The sequence below is a fragment of the Rattus rattus genome, chromosome 4, assembly GCF_011064425.1.
Source record: "Rattus rattus isolate New Zealand chromosome 4, Rrattus_CSIRO_v1, whole genome shotgun sequence".
Lineage (NCBI taxonomy): Eukaryota > Metazoa > Chordata > Mammalia > Rodentia > Muridae > Rattus > Rattus rattus.
In genome coordinates this window covers 158,995,458-159,007,459 of record NC_046157.1, presented here as the reverse complement: position 1 = coordinate 159,007,459, position 12,002 = coordinate 158,995,458, and the positions used below count along the sequence as shown (strand labels likewise).

The window sequence follows — 12,002 nt, the reverse complement described above, 5'->3', positions numbered from 1 at the left end:
AAAATAACTTTCATGTGGATGTATTGCTGTTCAGATGGTACTGCTTTCTGTGTACTTTCCTGGAACTGCAGTTTCAGGTGTCTGTGAGCTCATGGATGCCAGAAGGGAGTGTAATCCCCTGGAACTGAAGCTGATTGTGAGTTTCCCCAGTGTGGGTGCTGGGAACTGAAGCTGGGCCTTCTCTCCAGACTATCATGAAAACTTTCTGCAAATCTAAGACCGTTTTGGTTTTAAATTCAGTTTATCAAAAAAAAAAAATTCCCAGTACTAAAAAGAGTAGACTTTAGATTTGCAATAATAGCAAACGCAGGGGTAGGTCCTGCCCAATCAGAAAGATGAAATGACTGAGAATATACATTCTATTTTATTTTATTGTTCATTTTGTTTTTTAACCTTTAACTTAAAATTAATTTAGTATCATTTTAAACTGTTTTTCACTTTAAGCTTCATTTGTCTATTGCAACTGCTATCTGGTTACTGTGCTTCCATCCTCTGAACCTAACGTCCGCATTTCTTCTATTGCTTCTTAGACCTCTGGTCAACCCTCCTCCCTCCCTTTATTACTTTAACTCCCTTTTCCTATTCCTTCTTCACTTCACTACTTAAATATTGGTAACTTGAGCCCTAGGAAAGCTACAGTCAATGTTTCCCCCAACCAGTAAGCCTGTGCTGCTGTCTCTGAGCTTTATAGGAGACATAAGGACAGTGTACAGTTACTTTTCCAACATAAGCTAACAAACGCTATAAATCATTTAAATGGAATTAAAGATGAAAGTTACATAAATATCTTATCTGTCTTTGCCAATTCCAATGCAGAAAACGTCTTTTGACAAATAAACAATGGCATCATGAAAAAAGTCCTAGAGAGAATGAGACTAAAGGAAACATACCTCATCATAAGAAAAGCTATATATGACAAACACATACCAACATCATGCTAAATGAAAAGACCCTTGGAGCAATCCTACATAATCAGGAACAAGACAGGACTGCCCACTGTCCTCCTCCTCCTTTTCAGTACAGTGTTTGAAGCACTCTAAAGCAGTAAGACAAGAGAAGGAAATTTAAAACATACACATAGGAAAAGAATGAAGCTATCTTAGTTTGCAGATGATATGATATTGTACCTAAGTGATCCCCAAATTTCTACCAATGTTGATTTTACAAATTCTACAAAATTCTACCAATGTTGATCCAGAAATAATCAAAACCAACTGATAATAATCAGTATCCTCTCTGTACACTAATAACAAACTGAGAACAGAATCCTGAAAACAGTCTCATTCACAATAGCCTCAATAAAATAACATAACCATAACATAGGAATAAGCTTGACCAAGGGCATGAACGATGTCTACAATGTAGTTTTTAAATCTCTGATGAAAAGACTTGTGGAAGACACTAGAAGATGAAAAGACAATCCTCCCCAATATTCATGGATTGGTACAATTAATATTGTGAAAATGGCCATTCTTTAAAAAACAAGCGACTTACAGAGTCAATGTGATCACTATCAGTTATAGTCCCTATAACGTTATTCACAGAAATATGGGGAAATATGCACTAAAATTCATATGGAATCACAAAAGCAGCCCCAATAGAGTAATAATAATAGCATGGTACCGGCACAAATACAGACACAAGACCCTAACACGAGGTGATATTACAGCCATCTCAGAGTTGAAAGAAGCCAAAAATACAAACAAGAGAAAGATGGCATTTCTAACAAAGCAGGTTGAGGAAACTGGATGTCCACAGGAATGAAATAAGACCCTTATCGATCGATCGATCTATCTATCTATCTATCCATCCATCCACCCACCTATCCATCCACCCACCTATCCATCCATTCATCTGTCTGTCTGTCTGTCTGTCTGTCTGTCTACCACACTGCATAAAAATCAACTCTAAACGGATCAAAGACTTCAGTGTGAAACCTGAAATGCTTGAAACTGTCAGGAGGAAACAGAGGCAGCACACTACAAGGTACAGGTGTGGGAAAGGACTTCCTGAACATTACTCCACTCACTTGGGAATTAAGGCCAACAACTAACAAATGAGACCTCCCAATAAAACCAAAAAGCTTCTGTACAGCAAAGGAAAGAAACGAGTGGAAACTAAGCCTACAGAGTGGGGGAGACGTGTGCCAATTATATTTATGATAGAGAATTAGTATCCATGATATATATATAGAATTCAAAAAACCAAAGAGTCAAGAAAACAAAAGACCAAATTAAAAGTGCTCCATGGAACTGAATGAAGTTCTTAAAGAAGAAATGAAAATGGCTAAGAAATATGCTGCTGAGGATATGGGCAAAAGAATACCCCTGTTGGCACTACTGTAAACTGGTGCAGCCACCACAGAGTCAGTGTGAAGAAATCTCAGAAAGCAAAGAAGATCTAGCCTACGAGCCAGCTATAACATCAGACAAACCCAAAGACAGAGCAGTCTGCAGATTCGATGACCAACACTCTACAAAAGCCTCAAGTACTAGAAGACTGCCACAAACTGCTCATAGTCAGTGTCATTAAACCAAACTGCAACATGGGATAGAAGCAGTCAAGAACCAGAAAAGGGTATTAATGGTCAGAGAAGGCAACTGTGTGGAGTTGGTTCTCTCCTTCCACCTTTACATGGAGTCTGAGGGACTGAATTCAGATCACCAGGTCTATGAGTGCCATATCACCAGCCCCCAAATAATAAATATTTCTATGATAATCTTATTAATTAAATAATACCTTATTAAATATATAGCCAACCCTAATAAAGACTTATTGGGGTGAGATTTTAGAAAAATTTCATTGTCAATAGTATAGTCAATAAGTAATTTCATATATTTAAAAAATAAAAGTGAAACTATCTGAATTTTGATGTTGCAATTATAGTTGTAAGGAAGGAGCATTTCCTCAGTAGTGAATTTACAATGATCATAACTACAAATCGCTCTCACCCACCAGAGATTTCCCATGAATATTGCATCCTAACATACAAATAACAGAGGCAGTGTAGTCAAGCTTCTTCCTGTTGGTGGGAGGAACTATGAGGGCATAAATACTCTCTATGAAAAGCATCAGATTGACTGCCCCAAGTGATAAGGAAATGACAAAGTTATTAAGGAAAGGGACCAGCTACAGGCAAAAGAGGCTGTAACAGAGACAGTCCCTCAAATCAGCCTGTTTACATAAAGGAAAGTATGTTTGGGTTTTATATTTATATCAGTAAGACACCCGCAATATTAGTGTCGTTGGTCATTTGTCTTCTTTTCTCTATTAAATATTCTTTGAATGCCAGCCTTAGAGCTAGTCTATACCCAAGTCATACACTCTATCATCATTTTATCATCACTACCCTTCAATAAATACTGCCCTACCTAATGACCCAGGTCCCATGTTGTAAATTCCATGCTTTCACAGACTCAAGAAACCCCAAGTGGAAAACAAACCCAGGCTGATCCTGGGCCCAGAACACCAGTTAACTATACAAAGTCCGACTGCCCCCAAGGCAAACACAACAATGTCTATGGCTGTGTAGTCTTCATACTGTTTTCCATAATCCGGAGTAGAAGGTAAGTTACCTTCTCTTCTAGATCAGGTCTGTCACACAGCAAAAGGCAGTATTAAGGAATGAGTATCTTAAGGGAAATGTTTCAACAGTAAAAACACACAGGAGTGGGTGGAAACTAAGTTTGTTATTGATTTCGACTTTGTTTTTTGTTTTAATTTTGGGGAAGAGGGTGGGTGGGTATTTGTTTGTTGAGATAGAGGCTCATGCAGGCCGGGCTGACCTCCAACTCAATATGTAGTTGACAATGGCCTTGAATTTCTTATCCTCTCGCCTCTGTCCCTGGCACTAGAAATAAGGTTTAGCAATACCAAATGATTTTAGGGAAGGTCTTGAAGCAAAGGTGTGAATCAATATTGTCACAAAGGGAGCAGCTAGAGGCCGAATGCAGGCTCAGTGTGTGGGAACTGCCCGAAGCCCACAGCAGTGCACTGTAAGCAGGAGCACTAGGACCTGCAGTAGAGGTGCTGACTTTGGCAGAATGTTTTCATGGAGATTTTTTTTCCATTATTGAGAAACTTAAGACTTGGGTTCATCAAAACCAATTTCTCAGAAGAAAAAAATTAAAATGCACAATAGAGGGTTTTGTTTTGTTTTGTTTTTTTAAGTTAACCTTGTCTGGGCTACAGTAGAACCCAGAGTTCTTACAGCTGAAAACTTCCAGGTGCTACATAATTGACCTTCTCCTGCTAAATGACCTATTAAATTTGCAGCATGTGGTTCTTGGTGCTGAGGTCTACAGACAAACTAGCAAGCGTTCAGACCTGGAGCTGAGTTCCACAAGGATTGCCTTGGTTTCTGACCCTTATTTTTCTGTGTCTAAGAGGAAGCAGCACCACCACAGCCTAACTCCAGGCACCTTCTTCCTTGGCATGATGAGCCTGCAGAACTAGCCTCATCTACCTTGGAACACAGAGACTGGGGAGCTGGGGGCTCCACCATGGGCAGCAGCTCAGCACTGTCCATCCAGCAGAACTCCCATAATCTTTTCAGCCAGAATAGGATGTTGTTTGGATAGTGGGAAGGCACACTTTCCCAGCTACAGTTTCTATTCCTGGAGGTGAGGGTATCTCCATGCTGGCAGCTGGTAGGGGCTCCTGCTCCTGTACAGACTACAGGCTGTGTTGGTGATGAGGCTCTCTGAGAAAGCAACCACTAAGACGCCTGTATCAGCACTATTTTCCTGCAGTCCCTTGACTTTGGCAAGTTGCAGTTTTGTTTTGTTTTGTTTTGTTTTGTTTTGTTTTGTTTTGTTTTGTTTCCAAAGCTGATCTTCTGATCTTTTCAGGCCACCAGGTGGAGCCAACAGTCAGACAAAAAAGAGACCCCTCCTCAGCCTGATTTGCTCCCCACCACCACCACCACCACCTCGGTACAGTCACAAGTCAGAATAGGACTTGTAAAATCTCACTGTTTCATACAACTCCGCCTCTCCTTTAGAAACTATTTAAATAAATAGTACCTTTGGGGAAGTAAAATACTCATTTTGTGTAGGGATGTTGGGGGGCGTTTGAGTTAGCAGAAAGTGTTTTTCTCTTTACTAATCTTGTAAACAATTCCTCTGTAGCACTAATTTCTGCCTTTTGCTTTATCTAAGGGCCTGGTTACCAATGCAGTTTTCTGCTAACATTAAATAACTCACATAAAGTAATTTTAGCCACACCATCAATTTGTATCTATTCCCTAAAGAAATTCAGTATCTTCCAAACCAAACAGAAGCCAGATGTGGTGACTCACAGCTTTGATTCCAGTACTCAGCAGACAGAAGCAGGTGGATCTCTTTGAATTTGAGGACAGCTGGTCTACACAGCAAGTTCTAGGACAGCCAGTGCTATATGGTAAGACCCTGTCTCAACAAAATAAAACCTAATAGAAGTATTTGCTTTCATCAGACGACTATCTGAGGACTGGCCCTTAAAAACAAACAAACAAACAAACAAAAAAACAAAACAAAAAACCTCCTAGTAAAAGGCTTGGAGATAAAGATATTCAAGCAGACCCCATTCAACCTTCTCCACTACATACCAAAACAATCAGAACCTCTCTTCCATTGTTTCCATGTTGCTTAGCCATTGGCTTCAGAGGGTTTTGCTGCCCTCATGGAAATGAGTGATACTGCAACCCATTCTCTCCACTTCACTCCAAAAGCTTTGATTAAGCCCAGACAGTCCCAAGTTCAAACCTAAGTCTCTCATCTTTGCTGCTTTAACTGACCTATTATTCATTTCCCCCAAAACATTTTAAATAATCTAAGATGTATGTCAGTTTGCTCTAGACCAGTTCCTGCCTCATTATCCTCAGGGTTCAATGTTGCCAAAAACCACTATTTGTTCCTTACAGTAGCTACTGTGAAACTCCTCCATTTCCTTCAAGAGCTATCCTTACATTATTTGAAAAGAAACCACAACAAACCTCGGAGGCTGAGACAGTGATCTTTAGAGTTTTGGTAGTGGATTTCACAAAGGTCTAAGAAATACCAGCATGAATGTCACTATGAGAGTTTCAAAAGGGAATGAGATTTAAGAGAGTCGAGCTGAAACTGTAAATCTCATTACATAATTGCAAATCATTCCAGAGAGGAAGCCAATGCAGCTCTTTGGTTATTCTGGACAAGAGTCTACTACTAAATATTAAAAGTACTAAGTATGCTGTGATTTATGACAAAAAGCAGTGGTCCCTAAATGCCAGCAAGGACTCACTAAGACTACTGTTTGGGTTTTGACAGAATTACAAGCCTAATAATTCACTAAAAGTAGTAGATATATTGTAAAGAGAAGTCAAGTGAGACTCCGTATGATGATTCCAACATCAAGACAAAATATAACCCTAAAGATCATGGGTCTCCTGTAAAGGCTTCTGAGCTTCCCTTAAATTGAGGTGCAAAAGTGTCACAGGGGATGCCAGAGGCAATTACAGCACATGGGAGCCAAGACCAATGGCTTCCTTAGGCTCTTCCCAAAGCTACTGATGTCATATATTCTATAAATGTTCATATTGTTTTCAATCTTTTTGCTAAACATTGGAACCTCCTAAAACTGACACTCTCCAGCTGATGTGTACACGTGTCATATGCTGTTACCACTCACTGCCCTTGATGTCATGGAACTTTGGGCCTCCTTATTTTCCATTCCAGACTTCCCCTCATTCCCTGTATTTCCTCGTCAGCCTAGCTCCAGATCTGAGAGTCAGCTTTATTTCTACCTAATCATCCAACCAGCTTTATCCTAAGGTATTTTTGGTTAAAATGAACTTACAGCCAAGTAAAATATTAAATAAGCAATTGTAATCCAAACAGTATCTGAGCTACAGTAGGGAAATTATTAGAAGCTATGTGAAAACCCTGAAGGAGGCCTGAAAGTCAGTGAAGATTTTTTTGAATGGCCAACTTAGTTGAAATAAAAAGCTGACTATTTCACCAAGAGGTGAGAGTCACTGCTAGTAAGTATAGTATGCAAAACCTTGGAGCCTTGAGCAGACACAGCCATCTAAGAAAATATCAAAGGGGAATCGGTGAAGGCTATCATGGGAGTTTGGTAGTAGGTTTTACAAAAGTCTGCTCTGTGGTTACACTACCACTAGCATCTGCCCTCTCCGTCTGAAGTCTGGAAGTTCTAAGATCCTTCTACCTTTTCTTTCATGAAGAAAACCTTCTTTATTTCTCCCCCAATCTTTTCACCCTGCTTGTCTCTTTCACAGTTTTCCTGTTTCAGGTTTCCCCACTTCCTCTGGCTTCTACTCTCTAGCTGTTCCTTGGGCCCCTTTCTGTCCACTCTAGACTCTCAGTCCAAGAGCTCTGTTAGCAAAGAGCTTTCTGTCTCCTGGACAATGATCCTATCTCCCCTTTCTTGTATATCCTCCAAACTTTCATGAATGTACTTTCTTTCTCTGAAATAACTTAAGAAATTTTGTTTTGTACTATTGTAGGAGTTCAAAAAGACAGGACATTCATTTCTGATTTCTCCATGTTTCTTTCCAGAGAGTTAGGTTCACAGTCCTGCATATGAGGCAGAAGGCCACAAAAGCCTGGGTTCCACCTCTACTTCAAGCTACTTCCTAGAAAAATATCTATGGTAACTTGGTCAACGCAATTGTCTGCCCTGTGAATTCTGTCTTGGGATCCAGACTTCAGTATGTGACCCTCAGCCTAGCTGTGTGTGCTGCTGTGCAGGTAGACGGCTGCTGTGCCAAGTGAAGCTCACAGCAAAGGGGGGCTGGTCTTGTCAGGGTGCTTGAGAGAAAAGCAGTATGTTTGCAGCTTTGCTAGTTATAAATTTCTCATGAGCCTTCCTCCTGGGTTTCGTGGCCTGGGTTTTAGGAGAACCACCAGCTTCTAACAGTAATCCCCATGCGATTTAAATTAGTGCAGGTGGGATTCCATTTCTTAGAATCAAATTATTTCAGCCATTTATATCAAGGACTTCTATTAGTCACAGTTTCCAGAACTGACTCTAGCTTGCTCACCCTAATTTCCAGGGTGGTATAGCACCTTACACATACTTAAAGCCGAACTAAACTTATCCACCGAAGAGGAATCTAACTTTGGATTTAAATAACTGATAATTTCATGGGCAGAAGCTCAAGACCCTTTAGGGGAAAGACATAGAACAAGGAAGAAATCCTGAGGAAGCCGCCTTAGCTAATTTGGGTTTTAGGCACTGTTGGGTTTTAGGCAGCTGATCATCCACTCCCACCCACTGCAACTACTACCTCATGTTCCTCAGCAAAGCCTGGCAAAGATGAAGGAGGAAGCCTAGGCCACTGTAGCACATCATGTGCAGACTGGAAAGCAGTGACCTCAGCTCCTAAAGATCAGTAAGTGATAGCCAGAACAAAATGGTGGGGACCACCAACAGCCCAACAGCTGCAGCCCTCACCCTCTGGGCAACGGATGTACGCCAGCTTATTATAGAAAGCTGCCGTGCTTTATTTAATAAGTAAATTTTATCTTTTCACAAAGAATTTTAAAAACATGGTTTTAGGAAATACAACTTGAATGTCTTTACATTACAAATGTAGACAAATCATGGTTTTTTATCTAAACATGATGAGAGTCAAGCTTTACTTTGAAAGTTCCAGAACATAGGATTGTCATTTTAGAATATTCTTTTTTTAGAACTGGTGAATACACTTGCTGTTTCTGAGGCCTGCATCCCTTTGTGGCTGCTGCTGCTGCACTTAACTGAAGCCAAGGGTTCCTGATGAGATAAGGGTTCAGCTGTGCATGGAAAACATATAAGGCCCTTCAGAAACTCACACCAGGAAGGCTTCCTGACTATACACCCTTAGACTCGAATCCTTAGGAAATGGCCCAATCATGCTTTCACAATGGGATATGCTAGAAAAGCATATAAAAGACAGCTGGACTTCCTGCTCTTACATGGCAATTTCCCTTGTCACTGCCCAACAGTGTGGCCACACAGTCAACAGGGCAGGTGGCACAACCATCATCAGGCCCTTTGATTTGATGGTGAGAAACTGGCAAAGCCTGTGAGAAGGGCTGTTTGGAGCTTGAGAGGCTGATGTCACTCTTTGATAATGAGTTAGGCTTTAAAATGATGAGACTACAACCACATACTTGAGAGCAGAAAAGAAAGCACAATGGCTCCTATGTAGCTCTGAGACCATGGAAATCACTCCAGCCTTCACAAAATGGGAAAAGGAAAATGGGGTGAGGCTTCTTAAACTGCATCAGTATGATACATGATATAGATAGATAGACTTATATATACATACATAATACATGCATGCATCCATACATACATAAGTAGATAGATACACACATACACATAATGACTATACATAGATACCTGCATACATGCATACATACACAGATACATGCATAGGTAAATACATACATACATAATACACACATGCATCCATACATACATAGAAGATAGATACATATATAGATACATACATAATACATATACATAGATACATATATACATGCATACACAGATGCATTGATGATAGATAGATAGATAGATAGATAGATAGATAGATAGATAGATAGATAGATTTGTTTGTTTGTTTGTTTGTTTGTTTGTTGAGAAGGGTCTCATTATATAGTCCAGAATGGCCTTGAAATCCACAGGTCTTGATTTTCTGTGCTGGGGCTAAAGGACTAAAGGGTGGGCCACCATGCCTAGCTTAATACACAGATTTTACTTAGTTGAACTGACTAAGCATTAAGAATGTACAAGTAGAATAAATCTAACAAAAGCAGCACATAGTGTCCAGTTGTCATTCATTCAACATTGGCTCTGATAAGCATAGAGCATTCTAGGAGGGTCTTAGACAAGTTGGATGAGCACTACACTGAACTACAAATAAATGTCCAGACAGACTCCTCTACATTATATATTTATATTTTATTCCCTGTGATACAAATACTAAAGTTATAAAAGGTCAAAAATGTAGCTCACACAACATGACTCTTCTTACAAAATTAACACTAGCTATAAGAAGAAATAGGCATAGTGTTTATGATGAAGGTCCAGCTGATTCTTCAAACAAAATAAAATGGGAAGGGACCATGACACATATACTTAAGTTAGAATGGTTTTTGACAGTGTCCATCAAAACATAGTACCCTTGTATTCTTCCCTATCTCCAATGTATGGAATCTTTGGCATTATTTAAATTAAAGAACACCATGAATGAGCCCAACACTCAAACGTGTCTCCATGTTCACATTAAAGCAGAGAAGCCCCGGATTTCCTGAATATGGGGGGGACTTCTCATATTTAACATGAGGTCTGAAATTAGAAGACTGACTGTTTAGTACAAGAACTCATCTGCAGTATACAAGTCTCAGTGGTATTTGTGACATAGCAGGAAGAAGTCTAGAATGTATTTATATTTTATGCCAAAAGCAACGGTTTGCCTGGTGAGTTAAGCAGTCTGTAGGTCACCTATAGGCAATTTTTAGAAGATTGGGGCCAAACTGTACCAGGACCCAGGCTTTTAGTAAAGAAGTAAGACCTAAAGTGCATAAGTTGCTCACCTAAAGCCCGCCCACACTGCCTTCATCCTGTGCCCTGCAGTTTTCTGCCAGAGATCACCTACCCCAGGGCAAAATTACAGTCCTCCTTCCAGTCTATGATGCGGCAGATGAACAGCGTGTTGGCATAGTCTTTGGGTCGGGTCATGAAGTCCTGGGGACAGTCCTTGAGTGGTACATAAATTCTAGGTACTCGGTGGTCTGAAGGAGAAAACAGGGCATATTTCTTAAACAGGTCACTGTTCTTGTCAGCCAAGAGTTTCAGGATGCCGGTTGCTGCTCGGGAATGCTTTTTCTCCAAGATGTAAACCACCTGAAAACACCAAAGACAAAGAAGTCATTGTTTCTCTATACGAGTATCAGTCAGAAAGTCAGAAGGACATTATCTGATGGACTAAGTGGATCTAATGCTTTAGGAGCTCAGCACGAAGTGGCTCTGAGATACTCTGTCAGTAAGTGATCTATATATGGAAGCTGCAACAACTTGAATATTCAGGAAAAGAAAGAAACTGTGGAACAGGTGGATAAATTAGATAAACATGCTTTTGATAGCCATGCCCTTTATAGTCTTATAAAGATGTGAGCAGCCTAGCAGGAATGGGCAGCTCCAAGTATCTGCTCCACCATTATACTTTTCCCACAAGAACAGTGCCAGGACTTCCCAAGAACAAAACAGCAACTGCTTTCTTTAAAGATGTTATTAAACAAAAAATTTACTGTTCTCAATTGGGACATTATTTCTATTTCTCTGCTCATATCTCCTGTTTTCTCAAATGTGTCCAGAGAACATGTAATGTTTATTGAAAATCTTTATAATAGCTTATAATTGGGCTCTTGTTGGATAACCCAGTATCTTGGGCATTAACATCAACTGAACACCTTTTCTCATTTAATAAAATTGTTTTGGTTCTTGGTATATATAGTTCTTAAGGAGTTTCTACTATATTGTGGACCTCTAGGCTATCACCTTAAGAGTCTCTGGGTCTTACTTAAACCTCTCATAGACAGAAGCAGAAATTGTATTCAACTTCAGCATACTTTAGCCTACTGAAGTGGACTTAATTAAACAGAGTTAATGATAACTCTATTTTCAATGCAATTTTGATATGTCTGGTTTATATAGTAACACTGGACTCCTACTGCTATCTGCTAGTTGTTCCTGTGAGGTAGAAGATACTCTCCCAGGTTAGGCCACCTAAAGTATGAAAGGGATATATCCGGCCTTCAAGGACAGAGTCTTCCAATTTGGAGTATCTTCTTAGAGCAGAATCCCCCTTGCTGGTGCTACCTGGCTGCTCAACATCTCTAGGTACAAGAGAGGATTCCCCAGGCCATAGGGACTGTGGGCCTGTTGAGGAAGGGCCTTACTAGCCAAAGGCTAAATCTTCTGGATGAGGAGAAAGGAGATTTTAGTGTCAGGCTGCCCTTTCCTCTGTG

The 12,002-nt window shown here is 40.1% G+C and overlaps 1 protein-coding gene across 4 annotated transcripts in view; it reads right to left on the bottom strand.

Moving 5' to 3' along the window:
- Positions 1 to 12,002, bottom strand: part of Dis3l2 (DIS3 like 3'-5' exoribonuclease 2) — a 350,417-nt gene that overhangs the window by 184,710 nt on the left and 153,705 nt on the right. For all 4 annotated transcript variants that reach the window (XM_032901537.1, XM_032901540.1, XM_032901539.1 and 1 more), the window contains one exon: positions 10,631 to 10,878. In XM_032901537.1, the coding sequence (XP_032757428.1) occupies positions 10,631 to 10,878 (248 nt within the window). The remainder of the gene's footprint in view (positions 1 to 10,630; positions 10,879 to 12,002) is intronic.